We start from the raw sequence: 26,559 nt of genomic DNA on the forward strand, positions 1-26,559 counted from the left end.
AATCTAAGTTTGAAAATTACAAAAAATGCCACCCCTCCCAGTTAAATAATTATTAAAAAAAATTTAAAATAAAAAATAAATTGTAGTTGGCTCCGTGGACAATGTTTTCTCTTTTTCTTGAATTTTTTATTATTTTATTTTTGTTTTATTTTTATTTTTTTGATAATTATTTAAACAGAGAGGGGTGACTTTTTAGTAATTTTCAGACTTAGATCAAACGGTGTTAAGGTCTGAAAACTAACAGCGAGGGCCACATTGAGACAATTTTTCAAGTACAGTGAGGCAAATCGATGCAATTGAGAGTAGAAGAGGTAAAGTGATATCGAGCCAAAGTACAAGGGGCAAATCGATGCAATTGAGAGTATAAGGGGGTAAAGTGATATCTAGCTAAAGTACAAGGGGGAAAGTGGAATTTACCCTTATATTTTTTATCAAGAAAAATATATTTTACGAAAAAAAAAATCCTTCAGCTATTTCGTTATCAAGTTACCTGAAAATCATATTTTCTTCCAAATATTTATGCCTAATGTTTCCACCAATTACAATAGAAGATCTATCAATCGAATAATTTAGTGATCAAAGTTTATTTGATTTTATTTAGTAAGAAAAAAAATTCAATTATCCGGTGTGATATTATTTTTTTTCGCACTTTGTGCTATCAAAATTAGGTTGGAGGTTGAAGAAAATAATAATTTAAGTTGTTATTTTGCACCCCAGAAAAAAAAAACCAATAAATAATTAATTATCATTTATTAAGGGTTTGGATTGTGAATGATTTATTGTGTTTTGAGGGTGCAGAGTGCTATTATTGTTTTTCAAGGGTGCAAAGTGTCAAAGAGATCCATTTCAAGAGTGCAAAGTGGGATTAAGCCTACTATTCGCAATGATAAATTGAATTTCTTTACTTTAAACGAAATAACAAAAAAATAAGTATTTTCTCTACAAGTCCCAATATTTCAGGCCTTGAATGTCACGGCTTGAAAATTATTTCTTGTAAAGTTGGTGATATCCTCTGATTGTTTCATCTTTTCCTGAAAATTGTCTAAATCTCTCTTTACACGGAACACAACTCGAACTTGAAGCCCGTCATTGCCTGCGTTCTCTTGTTCCTCCGCTATTTTCATAGCCGAAATGGCCGCAGACTCACTGCACCAAACCAATTGGATAAGTCCAAGTGTTGGTATTTCTCCAATATCTAACGGGATTTCCTCCAATTCGAACATTCCTATAAGAAAAAGTTTCTCCAAAACCGGAAAATGGGAACTGTCGGCATTCCAATTAACCAGATCAATAGAGCGTATGAAGAGGAATTTGAGGCGAATGAATCCTCCCTCAATAGGATTCCACACTCGTTCTCCGGCCGAAAGATATTTGAGTTTCAAAACTTCAAGATTGGGTAACAAACCAATGACTGTTAAATCTTTCCAATCAGCCTTGTACCCCTGTAAATGCAACTTCTTTAGCGAACTTGGGAATGTGAGCTTCTGCAACACATTATCCAGACCATATGAAAAGCACGTAAGTGATTCAAGTTTATGCAAGTACTTGCCAATATTGTAGAGCGAATAGTCATTTGACCTTTTCGCTTGCCTATCATACACTATTTGCAATTTCCTGACATTGACGACTCTCTTACAAGCCTCCTCGCTCCACACAAAGTTTTCTACTCTCTTAAGTGTCTGTAGATTTTGCAAAACAATTTCATCCTCTTTTTGGTCACCACTCTGAGGAGGTTCCGGAAGGTGTAGCCCCCATATATCCACATGCCTAAGTTGTCGCATCTCCCAAATTTCAGATGGTGCTTTAATCTTGTTCCTTCTCATAATTATTGTTTGCAAATTCCAGAGAATGCCTATTGACGAAGGAAGATTAATAATATCAGAGGATGTTATGAATTTGTTATAAGCAAGATATCGCATGTTAACTTGATCAACAATATGCCCGTGTAAATAGTTATCCTCGAATTCATTGTTGATCGTCATTACTCTCAGCAATCTACTGTTGGACAATCGACTATCTACGCTCGTTACCAGACTACGGGTGACTGATGCCAATTGTAAAGTATCAATGACACGAGATTCATACTCTGCTTGCAGAAATTCTTCATTACAGACAATGCGACGCCCCCTTTCTATTCCTCGTTGAATGTCTTCCATCACACAGAAAAATTCGTCTTTCTGAGCTACCTTTAGACATAACTCTCGCAAAAGATCATGAATCTTGCAAATTTTAATTCTTCCATCCGATCCCAAATTATGCTTCAATATGAGATTCCTGTCAATGAGATCATATAAGTAAACTCGTGCAATCTCTTCCAAGCTTTGTGATTCATTCGATTTTATAAATCCTTCAGCTACCCAAAGTTTGATCAGTTGGGAGACCCGAATCTCATGGTCTTCTGGAAAAATTCCCATGTAAAGAAAGCATGGTTTAAGATGAGCAGGCAAGTAGTTGTAACTCAAAGATAATATACTCAAGCAATTCTCGTCATTTCCGAAGTTCAAAATTGATATTAAATCTTTTGCTATATATTTCCAGTACTCTTGTGTCATATGGGACCTTCGAAGAAGACCACCAATAACAGAAATCGAAAGGGGAAGTCCTTTGCATTTTTTAACAATCTCCTTTCCAATATCCTCTAGTTTAGAAGGGCAAAGGGCATGGCGAAATACCTTCTTGCAGAATAGTTTCCAACTTTGATCCTCATCTAGAAAACTCAACTCAAACAACAAAGAGCCGAAGTGAGTAGCCATATTCGATATCCTCGTAGTCACAACAATTCGACATCCATTATCATTGTCTGGAAAGAAGCGACTTACCTTGTCCCAGGCTTCAATACTCCAAATATCATCAATTACAATCAAATATCTCCGACCCCATAGCCTTTTGTACAATTTTTCTCCTAATAATTGCTCATCTATTCCATTATCTATTTGACTATGTTTTTCAGAAAGAAGTTGTAAGAGAAGTTGTTTGACATTATACTTTTGAGATATTGTGACCCAAGTACGAATATCAAAATGGTGGACAATAAGTGAATGTCCATAAGCATTTTTCGCGAGAGTAGTCTTACCAATGCCGCCCATGCCCACGATTGGAATGACTTGCCGGTTAGATTGTTGTCCGGTGAGCGTGTCCAAAAGTTGAATCAACTGTTGGTCAAATCCGACCATAGTATTCTTGTCGGTGGTAATAAGAGTTGTACTTGATGAAGCAGTGGTAGTAGCTGTAGGCATCGGGTATGTGGGCTGCATATCATCTCTGGGTCCACTTTCCTCTATAAACGCCATAACCTTTTTCTTGACGGAATCCATGCCTTCTATTACCGTTTGAAGATCGACCACGGAAATCGAACCACCGTGAATTTGGTCTTCTACTAGATCAGATTCAGTAGTTACAGCTTTCTTGAGGAAACAGAGTAGTCGCATCGAATTCATGGGCTTGATAATCTTTCTTTTGGCATCTTTCATCGCTTGAATTTGGCCGACGACGTGAGATTCGATTAAATCTTCAGCGGCATAGGCTGCAGAAGCAATTTGGCTTGCCAGAACTTCAACTTGTTCGCTTACAACACCATGAGTATCATTCTCTACAAAATCTAGCAACAAACCAACATTTGCACCGAGAGATTCCATCTGTTTCGTGTCGAAAGAAATCGAAAGGCGGGGATGTTTTTGGATGTGATCCATAGTAGTTATGAGAGAAACTAGAGCTGCATAAGCTGCCATCTCTCTAGAGAATGTTTAAATGAGGGAAAAGTTTTGTTTGGTAATTATGAAGAGTGCAAAGTGAACTCCAGCAGCTACTATTACTGTTGGAACCACGGCTGCACTTCGACGATCGATCACGAAACTTGTGGATGAGGCTTGGACTCCATTTGTTCTCTAATTTTATAGGTAACAAGTTGCTGCAACAAAAACCACGATAATATGGAGATAGGCAAGGTGAGGCGCGGACTAGGTCGCTTTCTTAAGACGAATTTCACGACCCCTTCTCTAATGAGGTGCAAAAAGGTTCCGATCGTGTCGCCTATGGGATACAACAGCCCAGCCTATCTCTCCGCTGTAACTTCACCGAAATTGCACGTTCGATTGAAGTAGAAGCTTACACCCAACACACAACAAGAGCTCAAAAATATATGTATATAGTATAGATGAAAAGTGTTTCTTTCTCTCTTCACACCTCCCCATGTAAAGCCACAATATCCCCTTTATATAATATATAATATAACCCCCATGAAACCTCAATTTAATATAGAAATTATGGTATTTTATGTAGGAAAATAATGACTTTGAAGGTTTCAAAATAGTGGTCTAATGACCCTCATAAAAGTGGTCAAAGTCATTATTATAATTTATAATAAAATATATTATTTTTTATTAAAAACCCCAACAATCCCCCACTATTTTAATAAAAATAAGAATATTACTAATACTTGAGCTCTTGCGGAATATTATGCATAATGAAAGTGGACAATGCCTTCAAACCTTCACTTAGTACAATATGTTTCCCGTACTAGAATCAAAGTGGACTTAGCCTTCAAACAGTGACCCTTGGGGCACGTAGAATCATATTGCACACATAATACTCAAAGTGTCCCGATTGAAGCTTCTAAAGCCAGCACATTAACGGCCATGTGCTTTACCCCATTTCTCGTGAGAGCTCTAGAGAACAGCCTTAATTCTCATAGGAAGCGGCCCCACTTCCACACTCACAAGGTGAATTCTATCAAGGATGTTTACGTAACTCCAACACCCCACCCATCCGGGCTATAGAACTCATTAAGAGATCAAAGTCTCAACCTCACAATTCGTTACGAGCTTTATTAGTGCACACGCATCATAGGGATGGATAATAAAAGTGTGCACTTTTATCACTATCAAGTTGCTTTCAGATTCGTTTTTCTTCGCCTAGTTCGTAGGATCTCTAGCCCCTAGGCGGTAGTATCCTCATCAACAACTTTACAAAATATATTAGGCTTTCACCCAATCCCCCTCGATGCATTTCAGATGATTTCTGAAATAATGTGAAATATAATTTCACAATTTTAATAGCGCTTATTCGACATTTAGTCTCATGGACTCAATGGTTTATTAACCATTTCTCATATAATTTCACATATAATTTCACTTAAATTTTCGCGTGAATTTTCAATAGATTCACAGTACTGTATTTTCTTTTAATGGTTCCGGTTCCCATTAAAAGATTCTCGCATTTGCCAACTGCAGTTCCTCCATTATATATTTCAATGCACAAAGCATTGATATTTCACAATAAATTCATTAAAGCACAAAGCACTAATCTATCCCACATTGGGATTTTATATATCACATTAGGCACCAATCGACCTCTTCACAGGTTAACGTCAAAACAATCAATCAAAATTGATATGAATTTTGACTTTTAAATTATCAACATATAGTCATTCGCACAAGGTGATAAATCTAATCAAATAGGAATATAATTCCTTTTATTTAGATTTTCAGTAATCAACAATATTGAAACTTTCAAAAACACATCACAAATCACAAATTTATTTTCGCAAATTAATATCCACTCTTAGGCCTTTCTAAATAACATCAATGTCGTCACGTATATGCAAAATTAGGCCTTTAATAACTACTTGCATATTCAAGATTGCAAATAAAGCATAATTTATCACACTATCACTATAATCAATTTGTTATCTTAAGATGAGCAATTAACATAGATCACTTCAAATTCAATTGTAACATACTCATATACGTAGATATTAAAAACCCCCACTATTTCTCAATAGTAAAACAATACATAAAATGTTTAATCATATGATCATGCTCTCTAAGACCCCCACTAATTCACATCAAATGTTTCAACACATACATGATGAATTAAATTCAAGATATAATATATCATGCTCATTCTCTCAATTAGGTGTGATTACTATGGCACCCATTATTTCTTAATTTATTTAATCACATGCAATATTAACTGCACCTAATGAATCATGAATCAAGATACATTTCAACAATTATGATGATGTTCAATTCTCAATTAGAGCTAACTACCATTACCCCCACTAATTGTCAATTTAATCAGACCTCTTTTTTTTTTTTTTTCAAAAAAATAGTATATTATTAAATTTAATCAACGCACAAAAGATAACACATTGGTTAATAGTGTGCAAACGGTAACATCAAGGGTTAAATGCAATTAAGCACACATTAACCAAATAATTACTCATACATTTAAACTAGTATAAAAGAATTACTCTTACATTTTATAACTGAAGCCGGTGATTTATGAAATAATTAATTCAAAAAAATATATAATTAAAAATCAAGAACCAATTCATATTTTTACTTTTCTGTAACCGACTTCTCCAATTTACAAGATTATTATTCTGAATTTTATAGCCGTTTAGCATATACAAATAACGGCTATATCCTTAGGCACCATAAATAATCATAAATAGTTTCAACTACGTGAATTCTAATTAATTTGTAATAGGACAATGATATTGCTTGTTGCTGAAGAACTTTACTTCCAGCATATAATATTATCATCCATATACAAATTAAGAGCACTGATATAATTTAAAATCATTTAAGTTATAGCTACTATCATATAAGTGACCACATATTATATTGAAATTTCAAATAAATATATCTCATATGTCAGATAGGTTACACATACAATATAATGAAATAAATGCAATAAATTGTTCAAAGCAACAATTAAATCACATAACATGCATTTGGACTCTTGTTTTTTAACATACTCTTAGAAATATCATTTTGTATGCAATTATTACTCACACAACTATCACAAACATATTAATGTATTGCAAGATATCATAATTAATTTGGAAATGAAGAACGTACCAGATTCGATGAATTTCTATTACGAATTCTTTCGATACCTCAAAAAACGCGAATAATTTGGCAGCTGCAGCAGTGCTTAGTATTTGGGGCATATCTCTCTCGTTCGATGTCCGATTACAGTGATTCAAGATGTTTCGAACAGCCAACAAAAATGCCTACAACTTTCATGTTTTACACATTCTCAGAATATGATTATATCAGGTCCGAAATTTGACTCAAAGTCTGCCCTCGTGAATTGTACGAAAATTCACCTATAGAAAAAATAAGATCGTTAATTTTTTTTCGTCAAATCAAAATACAATAAAATATAATTTATCATCTCCCTTTTTATCATCAAGAGCCTGTTTTGGATCATCGTCAAAACTCATCTTCATGGGATCAAAATTCGTCTTAAATTGTTGGAACCACGGCTGCACTTCGACGATCGATCACGTAACTTGTGGATGAGGCTTGGACTCCATTTGTTCTCTAATTTTATAGGTAACAAGTTGCTGCAACAAAAACCACGATAATATGGAGATAGGCAAGGTGAGGCGCGGACTAGGTCGCTTTCTTAAGACGAATTTCACGACCCCTTCTCTAATGAGGTGCAAAAAGGTTCCGATCGTGTCGCCTATGGGATACAACAGCCCAGCCTATCTCTCCGCTGTAACTTCACCGAAATTGCACGTTCGATTGAAGTAGAAGCTTACACCCAACACACAACAAGAGCTCAAAAATATATGTATATAGTATAGATGAAAAGTGTTTCTTTCTCTCTTCACACCTCCCCATGTAAAGCCACAATATCCCCTTTATATAATATATAATATAACCCCCATGAAACCTCAATTTAATATAGAAATTATGGTATTTTATGTAGGAAAATAATGACTTTGAAGGTTTCAAAATAGTGGTCTAATGACCCTCATAAAAGTGGTCAAAGTCATTATTATAATTTATAATAAAATATATTATTTTTTATTAAAAACCCCAACAATTACTAAATCTCTATTTGAGTGCCACCCTGTTTTCAACAACTGCAAAATGATTCTCTAGTAGAGGTAAGAGATAGAGTTCAATTATTTGAGGGTCCCTTGCTCACAAAAAAAGTGAGTTCAATTATTTGAATTCAAAAGACTCTTACATCCATATACGTATGTCCATAATTAATTAAAACTGGCACTAGGCCAAAACAGCTCACTGGCGACGTTTTTTTTTGGCGATTGCGACGATTTAAATTAAAAAACGTCGCAAGATGTTGGAAATTATGATTTTGGTGTTTACTCTCGCGACGAAAATATAAATCGTCTCTAACTCGCGACTATAATCCAAAAACGTCGCAAATGAAAAATAAAAAATAAAAAGCCGGCCCTCTTGTAGCGACGTCATTATATAAACGACGCATGAATAATATATTTTGTAATTTAATATTTGTTCCTTAGCGACGAATATAACGTATACGTCGCTAGTGTAATTGTGAAAAAAAACATTTAATTGGGTTGGCGACGAATTTTATAAACGTAGCGTTATAAAGTGAAAATATTAAATAATATTAATTCCTAGCGACGAAATAAACGTCGCATGTTAAACCCTTTTTTTTTAAATTCTAATTATTTTTTGCGACTATAGTGTATTAATCGTCGCCAAAATAACTAGTGAAAAAATTCCCCTCTTTTGTAGCGCCACTAAATTTATATAAAATATCACCACCTTCCCTTATATTCGCTTAATTTCATATGTTGTAAGGTTCTTTTTTTTTTTTTTTTTTGTAATGAAACATAAAAGGGTAAAACAATATTCTAATAATCGTTCAATTTGAACCAGTTTCCGGACAGGTTGCGCTGAATAAAATGTAACCCATTTTTAGATTTTATTCCACCGAAAACAACAATGGGCAAAGACAGAGTCAAGCTATCCAATTTTTATTATTTAGTCCACCAAAAATTCAGATTAATGCAAAAAATAAAAAGTCCTAAGTTTTTCATTTCCTAGCTTCTTCTAAAAAAAATCCTAATTTTTTTCGGGGCACTGCCTCCGAACCACCGAAAATTTAAGTTCATCGTGTAACAATATCCTAAACTTGTCACTCTTGGAACAATTATTGTTCTTATTAATTTATTTACGTTAGTTTTTATGTATATTCGTCCCCGTCACCCCCCCCCCCCCCCCCCCCCCCCGCCCCACCCTGAAGAAATCCTAGCTTCGCCACTGAACATGGATAAAATATAAAATATATTTAATTTGGTTGTAAAATAAAATATTTTGAGGATGGAAATAACACGTCTCTTAATTAATTGTATCCCTCGCATAGCTTAGCTGATAATTACTTAATTAATGATACCTTCATAATTAATTGTTTCTAAGAAATATTTACGGGAAAATACATTTTGCTCGCTTTGTACTATGTGATATATAACATTAGTAAACATCATAGAACTTTAAAATGTTACAAAATACATGTGCCTAAGTCACGTGTACAGTAGAACATCGATAAATTAATAACATCGCTTAAATAAAAACAAAAAAATCAGTTTCAACTCGAGGCTACGTGCTAAATTAATAATTTACGAAATTTATAAGATACTATATATTTTAAAATTCTTATAGACCCCGTCTAATATATAAATTAATAATGAATAGAAATAACTTTTCAAATGCATGGTGCATTACATTTATGATAAATTTAATTACTTGTAATATATGATTCGGTTTTATTTTGATTTTTGTTGAAGTTGACAATATTACATTAAATCTCATTCATTACTTTTCTTAATATCGTAAGAACTTTCGTCTACTTGTTATAGTTCAACAAGAAATTGTTTAATAACGTTATTGCTCTAAGAGCTTCTGCCCTGAAAGGGGCTGGAGTATTTGTTAGCCAACATCTCTGAAAGTACGTTGTGTTTTTCTAAAGGTAGTTTAATATATATCTAATATCCATTTTGTTACGATAATTCAACTCATTAATTATATTTTGAAGTTCTTATGTAATTTCACCATCTAACATTTGCCCGTCATTTTTTTTAATATATATTTATTGTAAATAATAATAATAAAAATAATATTAATTATTTCAAAATTAATTAGTTATTAATTTAGAGCTAATTTAATCTCGCTAAAGTAATAGAATTACATTGTTCCCAACTATGCTAATTTATTGAGGTTTAACTATGTGTATTATTTTTATTTCATGAAATCCTCATTTGTTTTGTTTTTCCTGGCATGAAATCCTCTTTTCTTTTAACTATTAAAACTTAAAAGTGACACGTGCGTTGCACGTGGTTTATGATTTTATAAAGGGGTAATATGCTATGAGTCCCTTAAAGCAAACATAATTTGGACTAAATGACAAGTCAAAATCCAATCTTTTAATTAAATCCTTAGTTTGAAACAATATATGACATATATCCCTAACTTTTTTTTTATCCCTACATTTCCCTTATACCTTAAATATTTTAACTTACATATTTAACGTTTCTTCTACCAGATTTATTTATTTTTGTTCTTCTCTCTTTCTTTTCCTCTGCCCCCTCCCCTCCGTCTCTATCTTTCTTTCTCTCTTTCTTTTTCTCTCCTCTTTGTCTCTCGCTTTCTTTCTATCTTTCTCGACCGATCTCCACATAGCTATCCTTTTCTTTTTGTTAAGGCACGAATATTGTGCCCCTATGCTCAGAGACGCGACGGTGGTGGCTGCGAATTTGAAGGTGGTGGTGGTGGATCTGAGAGAGACGACGGAGCGGGTAGCGGAGTGGCGGTGAACCTATTTTGGCGGTGGATCTGAAGGCGGCGACGATATGGGTAGCGGAGGCGGCATCGTTTTTGGGAAGAGATGAATCCAGGTATGTGAGTTGAATGAACATGGTGGTGGCCGGTTATGTGGGGATGGTTATCGGAGGCGGTGGCTATGGCGTTGGCGGCGATGGTGCCAGATCTAGGGTTTCATATATAATGAACAAAGGCGGTTATGAGGTGGCAGATCTAGGGTTTCATAGTGAATAAAGGCGGCCATGGTGGCTAGGGTTAGGTGGTTGCGAGAGCGGCGGCTGCTAGCTAGGGTTTGGCAACGACTGAGAATTATTTTGTTTTTAGGGTTTGGAACAGTAAACCGCAGTAGATCATAGTACACTGTAGTACACCATAACCATAGTACATCATAGTACACCATAGTGTTTCATAGCCTACTAAAATTTTGACAACAGATAAAATTAAAAAAAATGTAAATTGAATAAAAAAAACTAAAAAACATTTTTTTTTTTATAATTTTCAATATTTTGTAGGAAAAAATAGATTTTTTATGTTGTGTAAAAATGATATAATTAGATTTTTATAATAATGAAAACAATACGACATGAAAAAGAAAAAAAAAAAAAAAAAAAAAGAGAGAGAGAAATATGTTCTACGTAAAAAAAATAATAAAAAAATGCTAGATGCAAAAATGAAAATAATAAATGCAGTTAAAATATTATTTGATGTAAATTTCAATTTTTATTTGTCAAGGGCATTTTTTGAATGAAATTTATAAAGGATGTGAAGCAAAAATTTAGTTAGACTTGTCATTTAGTTCTAATAAGTTTTGTCACTAGGGACATAATATCTTAAGACCCCTTTTATAAATTATTTATATATTTATTAATGATTTACATTAAAATTTGCATTACAAGCTATATTATAAATAAGGGGCTCTTTGATATAATCCCCTCAATACTTTCTTTTAATAGGAAGAGACCCAAACTATTTTGCACCCATTTGAGAAAAATCCACTCCTAATTTCAACCACCAAATTTTCCAACTATGTCCCTTTTTTTTGCCATCTCATCAGCACTATCCGCCCATCAGCCATTTTTTTAAATTATTATTTTATTATTATTATTAAAAAAATCAATTGTTAAGAAAAAAAAAAAATCGTTTTTTCGACTGTGAAGCATATTAATCGACTATGATGAATCATAGTCGATTAAGGACTCAACTATAAATCACAATTATCGACTATGATGAAGCAAATCACAATTACATAAAAATGCAAACTCAACTATATCTAACAAAAGCAAAAAATATACAAACATTATAATTCATTTATACAATTGGAATCAATAAACAAAAATCCAAAAAAGAAATTAAAAATTGGAGTCGATGAAGCATATTAATCGACTATGATGAAGCAATAAAAAATCACAACTATAAAAAAATGCAAAATCAACTATATTTTACAAAAACAAAAAATATACAAACATTATAATTGATTTATACAATTGGAATCAATAAACAAAAAATCCAAAAAAAAAAAAATATATTGGTGTCGATTAACCTTAATCGACTATAAGAGCATAGTCGATTAGCTTAATCGACTATTGAACATATACGTAGTCGATTAAGGTTTCAGCATGCGCGCATTTCTCTACCTGCGCCGTCCTCCGCCCCATCAACCAAAAAAACCTTAGATCTGCCTTCCCATCGTCACCACGACGCCGTCACACCATACATTCAACCAATCCCTAACAAGAATAAAATAAATAAAATAAATAATTCATACAAAAAAACACAAAGTAGCATTTCAATGTCCACCAAAAAAAAAAACAGGAACAATTCAAAGTATTTGTCAACCATTGTTGGCCACTCCATAAACAATTTCTGAACACATGACAAAACCATCACTAAAAAAATAATAAAAGTAAAAAAAAAAAAACAAATACCTTCATCAACAATTTCAGTTGATTCTCCTCCAACGACGAGTGCTTCCTCTACTTTCTCAACAACATGTTCCTCTTCTTCTTCCTCCACACGCCAACGGAGAGGAACAGGCCGTTGAGAAAGAAGAGTGCTTCTCCTCCACACGCCGACGACGAGTGCTTCCTCTTCTTTCTTTCTCCATGTTCTGACGGCGGCGGCGGCGGGGACAAGATTTGTCAGAGAAAACAGATAAAAAAGAAAGAAAGAAGAAAAAATAAAGAAGAGAGAAAGCTAGAAACGAGAAAGCATAATGGAAAATGAAAATTGAGATTAGGGTTTCGAAAGAATATAATAGACGATTATGGGTAGTTTTGGAACTATAAAAATAGCATTTTGGTGAAATATTAGCTAAGGGGGTTTTCTCTAATTATTTTTCGGAGGGGGTGTTTCATTAACTACATTCTCTATATTTATTAAATTAGCGATATGATTTTGCTTGACCGTGATGTATCACAGTTAAAAAAATGGGCAAATGGCAAATAGTCCCATGCCAAGAGACTTAAATGCACATAGGCCCAGACAAAAAATAGTCACGCAAATGAACCTATCCCCATGTCTTTTGTCTAAAATATCCCCATAATATCCCCCATAATATAATTTTCATCAATGTCATCCATTATACTCTAACTTCTTCAATATTGCACATGCACTTCAAAAAAAAAGTCACGCAAATGAACCTATCCCCATGTCTTTTTTTTAGAAAATAATTTTTTTTCCAGCCAAATTCTGGTGTTGACCGAGCGGTTCTCTAGCGTTGACTCTTTTTTTTTTTGAAAATTTTTTTTTCTTAATTTTTTTCCGGCTGGTCTTTGGTGTTGAATTTTTTTTTCTTAACTTCTTTTTCTCTCTAAATTACTGTGGTAACAACAAAATTATTAACGAAAATAATCTTTTTTCAGAAAAAAAAAAAAACAAAAAAAAAGTCAACGCCGGAGACCGGCGGTCATTAGCAATTAACCTGCCGGCAAAAAAATTCAGAAAAAAAAAGTTTTCAAAAAATAAATAAATAAGTCAACGGCGGTCTCCGGTGGTGGCGGTCAAAATTGGGGTTAAAATTGGATTCAGGGTCAAAATTGGTTAATTGGTGAAATTTGGCTAAAATTGGGGTGTAAATCATGAAATTTGAGTTGAATTGGGTTTCAATGAGTTGGGGTAATTTTGGTATGTATAAAAGAGTTTTCCATATTTGCAAATAAGTTTGAAAGAGTTGTGAGACTATCCCGGCTTTTGAGATCCTACACCGGGTGAAATACACCGGGTAGATCTTTACCATTCATATACACACAAACACACACACGCCCACATTGGTATGTGTAGATCAACGGTAAAAAATCACCCGGTGTAACCTTCACCGGGTGTAGGATAGATAAAACCGACTATCCCCTTCCCAAACAGTTACAGACGCAGCAGATGTAGCTAGACGCAAGTAGAAAAATAGTTTTTTACAATTTTTGTTTTTACTACGGTAAAAAGTCGTAACAAAGGTATATTTTACTAGGGGACAATCTTCGAGTCGTAGTAAATGCTAGAATTTGCCGTAGCAAAAAATTATTTGCTATGGTCATTTACCGTAGCAAAGCTTTTGTCACGCCCGTATATGCTATAGAGCAAATTCGTAACAAAAGCCTTTTTACTACGAATTTGATACGTTTTGCAACGATAAATGATCGTAGTAAAAAGTAATTTTTCTAATAGTGACTATGGGCTATTTTATTCCCATTTCTTTAAACAAAAGAGAAAGAATTATCACCAAAAAATTAAGAGCACTACGACATTTTTGTATCAAAGCGCCATACGATCGAGAAACTCTCTTCAGCACACTTAAGTGCGTTGATAACTTCAAAGCAGTCTCTCCTTCGAAAATTACCGATGTCCATGCGTGCTTTTGTTTTTGCTGTCATTCGCCTTTATAGTGCCGGCGTTTGGAGGATACCATGATTCTCGGAATGGTCTCGTCGTATCATGCCGGACATAAAACTTTGCCCCATTGTACTCATCCCGAAAGAGTTTTCCCCAGACCAACATGTCTCCGGCGACCATGCTCGTCAAACCATGTATGTCCTTATATCTGTTATGCCAAGCTTTCCAACTCAAGATTACCGCAAGCTCAACTTCGTCACTATAACACTTTCCTATTAACTGTTCCAGCCATGTCCAGTAATTAGAGGTCCCTGGCTCAACACAAAATTCGTCAAAAGGTAGAGCACTCCAAATGCTATCCATCCCCTTGCATAATTGTTTCATTTCGTGAAACCACACCGAATACAAGCATCACTATTACTAACTCTCCGCCGACATAATTCAGGCTCTGTTGGTAAGATACCATTACACGTAGGCACGCCACACAAAAATTCGAACTTTTGGAGGAAGTTTCATATTCCAAACAAAGCTCCATTGTTCTATATCCACTCCACTTCCAGAACCATCAGCCCCACCATTAACACAATGACTAGTTGGAAGTATGTTATGGTAGCATGATTTGACATCAAAATTCCCATTCCGAGAGTAGTGTCCGACATAACGTACGATCTTCCGCTTCACAATTACCTATCGGAATTTGCCAAATCCTCTCCTTAATTATCAGCCTGCCAAAACGCTTCGTTTATAATATTTTCATTTCACACTTTTCTGCTAAAATCCATAAGGTCCGATACTTTATCTGGCAAAGATGTGTGAATGAGGAGCTTTGTAATAATTTTGAAAGCCCCATCTGTGTGAAGCCATGCATCTCCCCCTATGTTGCCATACACTTGCCATTACCGATTCTTTTCGTTAATCCATTTTCCAGAGAAGGTCTCGCATGAAGGCGGAACTAGAAAATTTGATTAAGGAAGCCAGGTTCTTATGAGATCATACAACGGAGGGAGATTAAATTTTTGGTGCTTCAGGGGCATCGCCCCCGAATTTTTTTAGTGTAATTCATAAAAATGAAGCAAAAATAAGTAATATTTTATTTATTTCGGTATGATTTTAACAATAATATTTCATATTTGTAATAATAAATATGAAAAAGTGTATAAATTTACATAAAAGAATAGAGAAAAAATAAAAAAATTGAAGGGTCAAAACATATATTTACAAAAAATTGGGTGGGCAAAACCTATATCTTAAAATTATTACCTAAATTACTAAAAAGCTTTTTTTTTTTTTTTAATCTTGGGGAACCACAGCCCCTGCCCCTCTTATATTCCGCCCCCTGCATAAAGTGTACATCACCAAGTAGAGGAAGGTTGCACCCCATGTCTGCTTTCAGAAATTCCGTTCTTGGATAGTAACGAGTTTTAAGAAGCCTCGCCGCTAATGAGCCAGGGCACGTAAGGAGACGCCACCCTTGTTTAGCTAAAAATGACAAATTGAAACTCTTTAGATCTCTAAATCCCATTCCTCTAGCGTTTTTATCTTACCTTTACATTTGGTTTTGTTTTCATAGAAAGATGATTAGGGGATATTGATTTATATCATGGAGGATGGTTGCTCACCCAATCGAATTGATTATGAAAACCGTTACTTGCAAATTAAATATTACATATTTGTTTGGAAAAATTATAGTTTTCGTACCTCAAGTTTCCACCGGTTTCACATTTGGTCTCTTATATTAGAAAAAACAAACACATTCGGTCCCTCATATTTCAACAATTTGACATTTTTTGTCATTTCCGTCAATTTACCGTTAGTTCGTCAGTTAAGAGATTGGTGACCACATGCTTGATTCCATTAGTACTAACGAAAAATTGACGGAAATGACAAAAAATGTTAAATTATTGAAAGATGAGGGACTAAATATTTTTTTTTTGTGAACGTAGAGGACCAGATGTGAAATTGAGGTCAACGTAAGGGACGAAAAGTGTAATTTTCGCATATTTCTTTACATGACCAAACTCTGTTTCTTACATACTTACTATTGAAGTTATTTTGAACAGCCTTGTATGATCCTCTTGGAGGCTATTTGGCTCAACATTGTTTAAAAGTGAGATTCGAAAGATTACTTATTATTGGCTTTTGATGATGTTTTGTTGATGCCCAAAAACACTAAGGCCTTGTTTGGTTGGAGAGATTAGTCATTATTAACTAAATAGTGGGATTTTGTTTGATGTTTGGTATCCTCAATAACTTGTCAGGTTGACCCGCAAATATTATATTATCATGCCTTTTAGATATGTTTTTTATTGGATCTTACGAGATCAAATAATACAATCAATTTCATTAGACTATTTAATTTTATTTTAACTAATCTTATGGTTGCAACCAAACAAGGCTTAAAACTTTGTTTGTTATGACTTACGTGGTTGTCATGCTTCTCAATTCATGATATACAAATATACATTACTTTTTCAAAATCCTTCTTCCAAACTACATTTCATCCAAAACAAGAATGATTTAACTGCTACAAGAATGATATTTATATTTGGGGTTTTTATGCAAAAGTCCAAAACCAAACATGTTTATTATTCTAGGTTTAGGGGATATATATCTTTCACCAATAAGCTGATCCCTTTACTATTTATTATAACTAAACCAAACATTCATGTATATCCCAATATTACCCTCAACCATTTATACCCAATTCTTAATTGTAACCCCCAATTTATCAATTTTGTCCATAAAAATCCAATTTTGACCACAAAAATTCAATTTTGACTTTTTTTGGAGCAAATAAAGTATGCTCCAATTTCATCCTTAACTTATTTTAATCTCAATTTGACCCCAAATTTCACAAATTACTCAATTTTCACCCAAAACTTTTTTTTTTTCAAAAAAAAAAATTTCAAAAAAAATATTTTTGCCGCCGGATTCCGGCGTTGACTTTTCAACCTTTTTTTTTTCTTTCTTCCGGATTTTTTCGCCGGTTTCCGGCGGTCTCCGGCGTTGACTTTTTTTAGTGTTTTTTTAAGTTTTTTTTTTGTTTGGTTTGTTTTGTTTTTCCACGTCCGCCGCTAAACGTTGACCGTAATTGTGCTGTCACTGACAGTAAATTAAAGTAATTATACTGTCAATGATAGTTAGTTAACGTAATTGTACTGTTGTTGACATTACATTTATGTAATTGTGCTGGCGTTGACAGTAAATTAATGTAATATTATTATTTTTTTTTATTTTTTTATTTTGTTTGATTTGTTGACAAGTCAACGTAATTATATTACTGTCGTTGACAGTAAAATAACTGTAAACACAATAATATTACTGTCAACAACATCAATATTATTATTTTATTGGGGTTTTTGTTTTGTTTGAGTTATTCACGGAGTAACGTAATAATATTACTTTAAACACAATTATATTACTGTGGTTGACGGTAATATTACTGTTGTTATAGTAATATTGTTGTCAACCACATCAATATTATTATTTTGTTTGGATTTTTTGTTTGTTTGAGTTATTCACGGAGTAACGTAATAATATTACTGTCTATTATTGTAATATTAATGTGGTTAACGGTAATATTACTGTTGCTATAGTAATATTACTGTCACTCACAGTAATATTAATTCTTTTGGTTTTTTTTATTATGTTTACATTTGTTAAACGGTCAACATAGTAATATTACTTTATTACACAATAATAATGAGTTTTGTTGTGTTAATATTAATGTGCTAGAGATTAATATAGCAATATTACTGTGTTAAACTACAGTTTAGTTAATTTTACTATGTTTAACAGTAATATAGTTAATATTACTGTCAATCACAGCAATATTGCTTAAACGGGAAAAGAAAAAGTTACAGAAAAAAAAAAAAAGAAGAAAAAAAAAATTTTAAAAAGTCAACGCCGGAGACCGACGTTGACCGTCGGTCAATGCCGGAATCCGGCGAAAAAATTCGGAAGAAAGAAAAAAAAAAAAAAGTTGAAAAGTCAACGCCGGAATCCGGCGGGAAAAAAATTTGAAAAAAAAAAGTTTTGGGTCAAAATTGAATAATTTGTAAAATTTGGGGTCAAATTGAAGTTAAATTAAGTTAAGGATGAAATTGGAGCTTATTAAAGAATGAGGGGTTATTTTAGTTCTTTACAAAAATCTGGACCATGTGTGGACTTATTGGTAAAGGAGATTTTTGTCTGGATCTCTTTATGAATAAGTACTCATTGATAGGTTTATTTGTAATATGCCCTTTATATTTTATTTTATTTTATTGGAATTATATATAATTTTTTTGGAAATTCTGATTTCCGTTGAGTAAACTGCAAATACTACCCCTGTGTTATCTTGAAATAGCGAAAACCCCCCTGTGATAAATAAACTAGCAAAAACCCCCCTGTGAAATTTAGTCAAAGGCAGAATCCCCCCTAGCTGATTTTTTAGACTTGAAATGACAAAATTGTCCCTCAAAATGTATTTATATATATACATATTAAATGTATATTTATTCTTTTTAATTTGTTTGTTTAGAAATTAAAAAAAATAGTAAACAACTAAATTGATTATTTTTTAAATAAAATAATTAAAATATTTATAAAATATAAGAATTTATTAATTGCAAGACTCCAGGGGTATTTGTGTCTTTTTATATCAAGTCAACCCTCAAATAGTTCCATAGGGGGGTTTTTGCTATTTAAATAATTTCACAGGGGAGGTTTTTGCTAGTTTATTTATCACAGGGGGGTTTTTGCTATTTCGAGATTACACAGGGGTAGTTTTTGCAGTTTACTCGATTTCCGTTACAAACCCGGTTCCGTTTAAGTTAATGCTCGCTCACAGTAAAATTCCTAACTCGCACCCCCATCCCTTGGGGGCTTCAACACCTCATTTGTTTCAAAAAATATAATTTTTCTTGACTTCTATTTATTTTTCCCAACATTTCTTACGTTTTATTTTCAGGCGTTCATGATGTCATTTGTTTCCAAGGACGAACAATTGGCGCCTTCGCCAAAGGCTTCTCAAGCGAAGCGACTTCGTTCAGGTGGACTTCATCACCCGCCATCTGGCGCGTACACGGGATTTCTTACAATCAGCAGCGGGCCCGCCTCCTTACTTTGCATTGCTCAGGTTACTACTTTACACATTTTTTTGAAAAACCATCGAGAGGGCAATCCAAAGGCTCTAAATAAAATGGCGTTGACTTGAAGTCGGTTTTAGTTTGAGAACTTCAAGATGGGGCAAAGATGAAATCAATATCAAATCTTCCGAGTGGAGCTCACTACCTTGTAGACTCGACTTTAGCAATGAAATAGGCATTGTGAGATTGCCAAGTATACTACAAACGACGATCGATTTAGTGCTAAATAAAATTTTCACTTAAACGATTGGAGTTTACTTAAGCATACAAGATTGTAGAGAAGAGAAGATGAATGTCGGTCAAAAATCCGATACTCTATGTTGAATATCTTGACATTGAGGATACTCTTACAAACCTTCTCACTGCACGAGAAGTTCTTAAATAAGTGTCTGCAAATTTCGCAAGATGAGGTCATTCTTTTTGTCACTTGGAGGAGGATTAGGAAGCCGTAGCTAGAGGATATCTACATGCCTAAGTTATAGCAACAATATTATGAAATTTATTTTATCGAGTTTAAAGTCATTTGAACGCATTTTTTGGATGCTTTTTAATTTCCTCCAAACAAATAGACCCGTATAGTATTGTTTTTTTGTCGGAGCTGCGCGCTAGGCAAGTAGACACAAGAAAATTAAAACACATATATCTTTTGTTGTGATTTCTTAAAACAGAAATATCAAATATACATGATACTATTTCGCAATGGTAAATGTAATTTGCTGATGACCTGAAACGAAATAAAATAGAAAAATAAGAAACAAAAAAAAACCTATGTGAAGTACATGTGATCTGCCGATTGGAAACTAGAAGTCCTACAATGTCCCGACGTGAAAATTATTTCTTGTGAAGTAGATGTGATCATCTAATTGTTTCATCTTTTCCCGAAAACTCTCTAATTTGGCCTTTCTATTGAACGTAACTCGAACTTGAAGTTCTTCGTTACCGTTATTCTCTTGTTCCTCTGCTATTTTCATAGCTGAAATAGCCGCAGGCTCACTACAGTAATTCACTTGGATAAGTCCAAGTGTTGGTATTTCTCCGATATCTAACGGGATTTCCTCCAATTTTCCCAACGCTACAAGAAAAAGTTTCTCCAAAACAGGAAAATGAGAGTTGTCTGCATTCCACTTAACCAGATTGATATCAAATATTAAGAGGAATTTCAGCCGAAGGAATTCCCCCTCAACAGGATTCCACACCGCGGATTCTCTGGCCGAAAGCCGACTGAGTTTCAAAACTTCAAGATTGGGTAACGAACCAATCACTGTTAAACCTTCCAAATGAATCTTACAATTTCGCAAATGCAACTTCTTGAGCGAACTTGGGAACGTGAGCTTCTGCAACACATTATCTGAACGAAACGACAATAACTGAAGTCTTTCAAGTTTATGCAAGTACTTACCAATAGTGTAGAGCGAGTAGTCTTTTATTGACCATTTCGAGTCATCATCATAATATATAGACAACTTCCTGACATTGACGACTCTCTTACAAGCCTCCTCGCTCCAGACAAAGTTTATTACACTCCTAAGTGTCTGTAGATTTTGCAGAGCAAACACATCTTCTTGTTGGCCACGACTCTGAGAAGGAGGATCATGAAGGTGTAACCCCCATATAGTCACATGCCTAAGTTGTCGCATCTCCCAAATTTCAGGTGGTGCTTCAATTTCCCTTTCAATATATATTGTTTGCAAATTCCAGAGGACACTCATTGACGAAGGAAGCTTGACAAGAGAGGATACTACGTACTTGTTATAAGCAAGATACCGCATGTTAACTTTATCAACAATATGCCAGCGTAAATAGTTTTCATCGGGTTCAACGTTGAACGACATTACTCTCAGCAATCTATTGTTGGACAATCGACTATTTGTGCTCGTTATCAAACTACGGGTGACTGATGCCAATTGCAAAGTATCAATGACACGAGATTCATGATTCTCTGCTTGCACAATTGTCTCATTGCATACAATACGGCGCCCCCTTTCTGTTCCTCGTTGGATGTCTTCCATCACACAGATAAAATCGTCTTTCTGAGCTAGCTTTAAACTTAAGTCTCGCAAAAGATCATGAATCTTGCAAAATTTAATTCTTCCGTCCGATCCCGACTTATGCTTCAAAATGAGATTTCTGTCAATCAGATCATTTATGTAACCTTGTGCAATCTCTTCCAAGCTTTGTGATTCGTTCGATTTTATAAATCCTTCGGCCACCCAAAGTTCGATCAGTTGGGAGACACGAATAACATCGTCTTCTGGAAAAATTCCCATGTAAAGAAAACATGGTTTAAGATGAGCAGGCAAGTAGTTGTAACTCAAAGATAATATACTCAAGCAATTCTCGTCCTCTCCATAGTTCAAAATTGAGATTAAATCTTTTGCTATATATTTCCAGTACTCTTGCGTCATATGGGACCTTCCAAGAAGACCACCAATCACAGAAATCGAAAGGGGAAGTCCTTTGCATTTTTGAACAATCTCCTTTCCAATATCCACTAGTTTAGAAGGCCGGCAACCGGCATGGCCAAATGCCTTCTTGCAGAATAGTTTCCAACTTTGATCCTCATCTAGAAAACTCAACTCAAACAACAAAGAGTCAAAGTGAGTAGCCACATTCGATATCCTCGTAGTCATAGCAATTCGACTTCCATTATTGTTGTCTGGAAAGAAACGACTTACCTCCTCCCAGGCTTCAATACTCCAAATATCATCAATTACAATCAAATATCTCCGACCCCATAGCATTTTATGTAACTCTTGCCCTAATAAATGCTCATCAGTTTCACAACTTTGCCTTGAGAGAAGTTGTAAAAGAAGTTGTTTGACATTATATTTTTGAGATACTGTGACCCAGGTACGAATATCAAAATGTTGCACAATAAGTGGATCCTCATAAGCATTTTGGGCGAGAGTAGTCTTACCAATGCCGCCCATGCCTACGATTGGAATGACTTGCCGGTTAGATTGCTGGACAGTGAGCTTGTCCAAAAGTTGAAACAAGTGTTCCTCAAAACCGACCATAGTATTCTTGCCGGTGGTAATAAGAGGTGTACTTGATGAAGTAGTTGTAGATGTGGGGTGTATATCATCATCGTTGGATCCAATTTCATCTTTGAACTCCAAAACTTTTTTCTTGATAGAATCCATGTCTTGTATTACCGCCTGGAGATCAAGCATGGCAATTTCATCTTTTACTATTTTCTGTAGACGATGACATGCGGGTTGAATTTGGTCGACGACATGAGATTCGATTACGTCTTCAGCGGCATAGGCTGCAGATGCAATTTGGCTCTCCAAGACTTCAACTTGTCTGCTTACAACACCATGAGTATCATTCTCTACAAAATCAAGCAAGAAACCAACCTTTTTGCCAAGAGATTCGAGCTGGTCCACGTCGAAGGAAATCGAAAGGCGAGGATGATTTTGGATATGGTCAATGATAGTCAAAACAGAAACTAGAGCTGCATAAGCTGCCATCTCTAGGTATATATGATCTTGTTTGACTACAAAGTGAACTCCGGCAGCTGCTAATCTCTATTGATTCTCTTGTATGGATGAAGTAAATTTTGTGGAGGACATTGGACTAGTTGAGGTAAGAGATAGAGTTTAAGGGTCCCCAGCTGACAGAAAAGTGAGTTCAATTATTTGAATTTAAAAGATTCTTATTTTCACATGATTTGGAAATTTAACTCCTTGTAACTTTGAGGCACATCTGCGATTTTTACATGCAAGTTTCTTTTTGTAACAGACGAGTACGCAATATTAATTTATTCTTTTAAAACTCATATTATATTGTGAAACTAAGTCGATTTTTTTTCAAAATTCCAAGTTTTTTTTTTCATACAATTTAATGTATGAATCTATTTAAAAATATGGATTCCAAATTTATTATTTATAATGAGCTAATACCCCGTGTTATTTCTAATTGACATAAAAGCCCTCGTGATAAAATAATTAGCAAATATCCACGTTTGGTTTTATACAGTTGTTGGGTGCTAAATACCTAACACGCAAGTGCACGTATCGCAAACAAGTAGTAAAAGTGGACTCGTGAGAGTCGGATGTCGATCCCACAGGGAATACTCAAATTATCTAATCCTAAGTACCAAATTCTAACAACTATGATTTTTATCCAGCATACGCAAGGTTGTCAAATTTAATCAACTAAATAATTAAACTAATTATGAAAGCAATTAAACACGAGAAAATATCAATAAAAACGGACCTAGGATTTTATCTTCCCTATGCAAGAATTGCTCACTCAAAACCCCTCAATTATGAAATATATGATTCATGATTATTAACCCGAGACACTAATTTACTCATAACCCGATGTCGCGTGTATTATGAGTCTATTATTCATAAACGGTTCACTATATGTCTATGCAAACAAATTATGAATAAAGCATTAACTAACAAGTCTCGTAATTGGCTACCTAAGGTGATATCTGTATGTCTACGACACCACATGCAATTGACACACTCATCCGGTGAAAACTACTCGAAGGTTCTTGTACTTACCGTCTAATTATCAAAATAGCTCTGTCGAGTCAATCCCAATAATCACAGATAAAGCACATAAATTGATCAAGTTCATGCACTAACAATCATAACAAGTATAAGAAATAATCATAAAATCATAATTGCATAATCTCAAGAAAACGGGTTCACCATCCCCACATAGGGTTCCGACAAAATCCTAGATTAAAAACTTAGCTACGCGTAATTCTTATGATAAACAAAATAAAAACATAAAAAGAAAAGATTAAGAAAAGATAGATAAAAGAAGAATTGTGATGAAGAGTTGTCAATTCTCCGTCTTCGATTCTTCGTTCTCTCGCTCCTCTAGCTCCAAGGTTGTGTCCAAAGTTCTTTGATTCATGCTTGGTAGGTAGATGATTTTAGGTTTCCTTGTGTGATTAAAAGTCCAAAATTGTGTCCAGCGTGTGTTGGCACGGCCGCGCGAAAATCAGTCCAATTCTCGCACGGCCGCGCGAGAATCGCCGAACCTTCTGCCCAATTTCAGAATTTGGCACGGCCGTGCAAAAAATAGGCTAATTTTGGCACGGCCGTGCGGGCCTATTTTCAGCCAATTTCAGCATATTTTTGATTATTTCACTTTTGGCCCATATTTTCTTCAAAATTGCAGTTTTGACCCCAAACTTTTCCAATCCATCAATTTTTACCTAGAATACCATAAATCAACTTTTTAAGCACCAATTATCGTTAAATCACACCAAAAGCTCAAATAAAAAGGTACGATAAAATATAAAAATATACACTTAACAACAGCACACAACCCCTTTTATCAGATTTAATTGTTGACTTAAATGAAATCACAAAATTATCCTAAAAACGCAATATACCCAAAACCCAATTGAAAAAATCGTGAAAAAAAAAACAAGAAAAATCGAGAAGAGTCTCTTGTCTTTGCCCTTGACCTACCCCACCCCCACCTCCACCCCAAAATAATTCTTCTTCAAGAACATGCAAATAAGCCATTTTCACGTTGCCCTTCTTCCTTCAATATTCCACCACCATACCTAACCGCCATTACCTCCACCCGTTGTTGGCTCCCCCTCATACCCTGCCGGTGTTAGCCGTCCACCACCGCACATTGCAAACTCAAATCTCGGACAGATAGAGTCCACCATCAGCGTCCCACGAAGTTCCGTTATAGTCGCATCTCAAATCGGCGTTACTCGTCGCCAGAATTTTGTGCAACATGCTCGTGTCCCTTCTTCGACGACGGATTGTGATGTAGTGTTGGTAATTGATTTGGTGGAACCTTGGAATATGTCGCCAGTTGAAGTAGTCAGAGTTTCTCGGGAGAGATGGAACAGAGGAAAGGAGACGCTTCCCTTTCCCTTTGGCATTTGTCAGATTTTGGGGAGTGAAAAGTTTTGGTGAGGTACCTTCCAAACATTTTGCCGGAAAAAAACATATCTACAAAGGGGGGCGCCATCAGGAAGCATTGTGTGCGTGTTTTGCATGAAAATGGCGGAGAGCTTGATTGGGATGAGATGATTTAGAGAGAGGGCGTTTTAGAAATTGTCAAGGACGGAATTGAAAATTCTAAAAGCTTCATTTTGGGGTTATGAAAATTTTGGGGCTAACCTATAATTTTCAACTTTTAATTTAAAGGGTATTTATGTCTTTTCAGGTCAAAATATGCACCCTAGTCGCACAATGTGCGCATGTAGAACAAGATAAGATGTTAGGGGCCTTATTGGCATTAACTAACTTTCACAGAGGGGTCCTTGCTAATTATTTTAACACGAATTTTTTTTCAGCAATTAGAGATTACATAGGGGTGGTTTTTGTAAAAAAACCCTATTTACAATATTAATGTTATTATGTATTTATATAATTTATCCTTCATTTTTTAAATGTAAAACTATATATAAGTAATTTGAAAATCCGTTCCAATCTATATCTTTTTTCTTTTTTTTTGAGAAGATTCCAATCTATATCTATATTAGTAATTTTCTAGTCAAATTCATTCTTAAAAACAGCGCTGGAATCAGGATCAAAATGTTGGGGTCAAACTCAATTTTCGGGACTTGGACAACGTTGCGAAAGGGGAAAAAAAAGAAAATCACAAGACATTGCAAAAAAAGATTTCAATTGCTAAATTCAATTAAAATAGAATATATATATATATATATATACAGTGGCGGAGCCACCCTTAGCCAAGGGTGGGCTCCAGCCCACTCTCATTTAAAAAAAAATATACTATATATTATATCTATATATAATTAGCCCCCTAAATAGTTTAATTTAGCCCACCCAAGTAATTTAGTTTAGCTTATCTACCAAAAAAATTATGTTATATTAGTTGAAGTTTATAATTTGTAGTTATTTTATGCTATTTTATGTTAATGAATAAAAAAAAATCGGGGACGCTGCCCCCGAACCCCCGTAAATGTTAAGTCCACCTTATATTAGTTTAAGTTTATAAATTTGTAGTTATTTTGTGCTATATTTTTATGTGAATGAATC

The 26,559-nt window shown here is 34.5% G+C and overlaps 2 protein-coding genes across 2 annotated transcripts; both read right to left on the minus strand.

Moving 5' to 3' along the window:
- Positions 1-877: 877 nt before the first annotated feature.
- On the minus strand, positions 878-7,899 carry LOC105973292 (putative late blight resistance protein homolog R1A-3). The gene is made up of 2 exons (XM_088816956.1): positions 7,847-7,899; positions 878-3,811 (listed from the first exon to the last, which is right to left on the minus strand). The coding sequence occupies exon 2, from the start codon at positions 3,726-3,728 to the stop codon at positions 957-959; it is 2,772 nt and encodes a 923-aa protein (XP_088673082.1). The 5' UTR covers positions 3,729-3,811; positions 7,847-7,899; the 3' UTR covers positions 878-956.
- A 12,290-nt stretch (positions 7,900-20,189) lies between these two features.
- LOC105973457 (putative late blight resistance protein homolog R1B-16) lies at positions 20,190-23,182 on the minus strand. The gene has a single exon (XM_012998477.2). The coding sequence runs from the start codon at positions 23,032-23,034 to the stop codon at positions 20,371-20,373; it is 2,664 nt and encodes an 887-aa protein (XP_012853931.2). The 5' UTR covers positions 23,035-23,182; the 3' UTR covers positions 20,190-20,370.
- Between the last annotated feature and the right edge of the window lie 3,377 nt (positions 23,183-26,559).

Source organism: Erythranthe guttata, chromosome 4 (genome assembly GCF_056151865.1).
Source record: "Erythranthe guttata isolate IM_541 chromosome 4, IM_541, whole genome shotgun sequence".
NCBI lineage: Eukaryota > Viridiplantae > Streptophyta > Magnoliopsida > Lamiales > Phrymaceae > Erythranthe > Erythranthe guttata.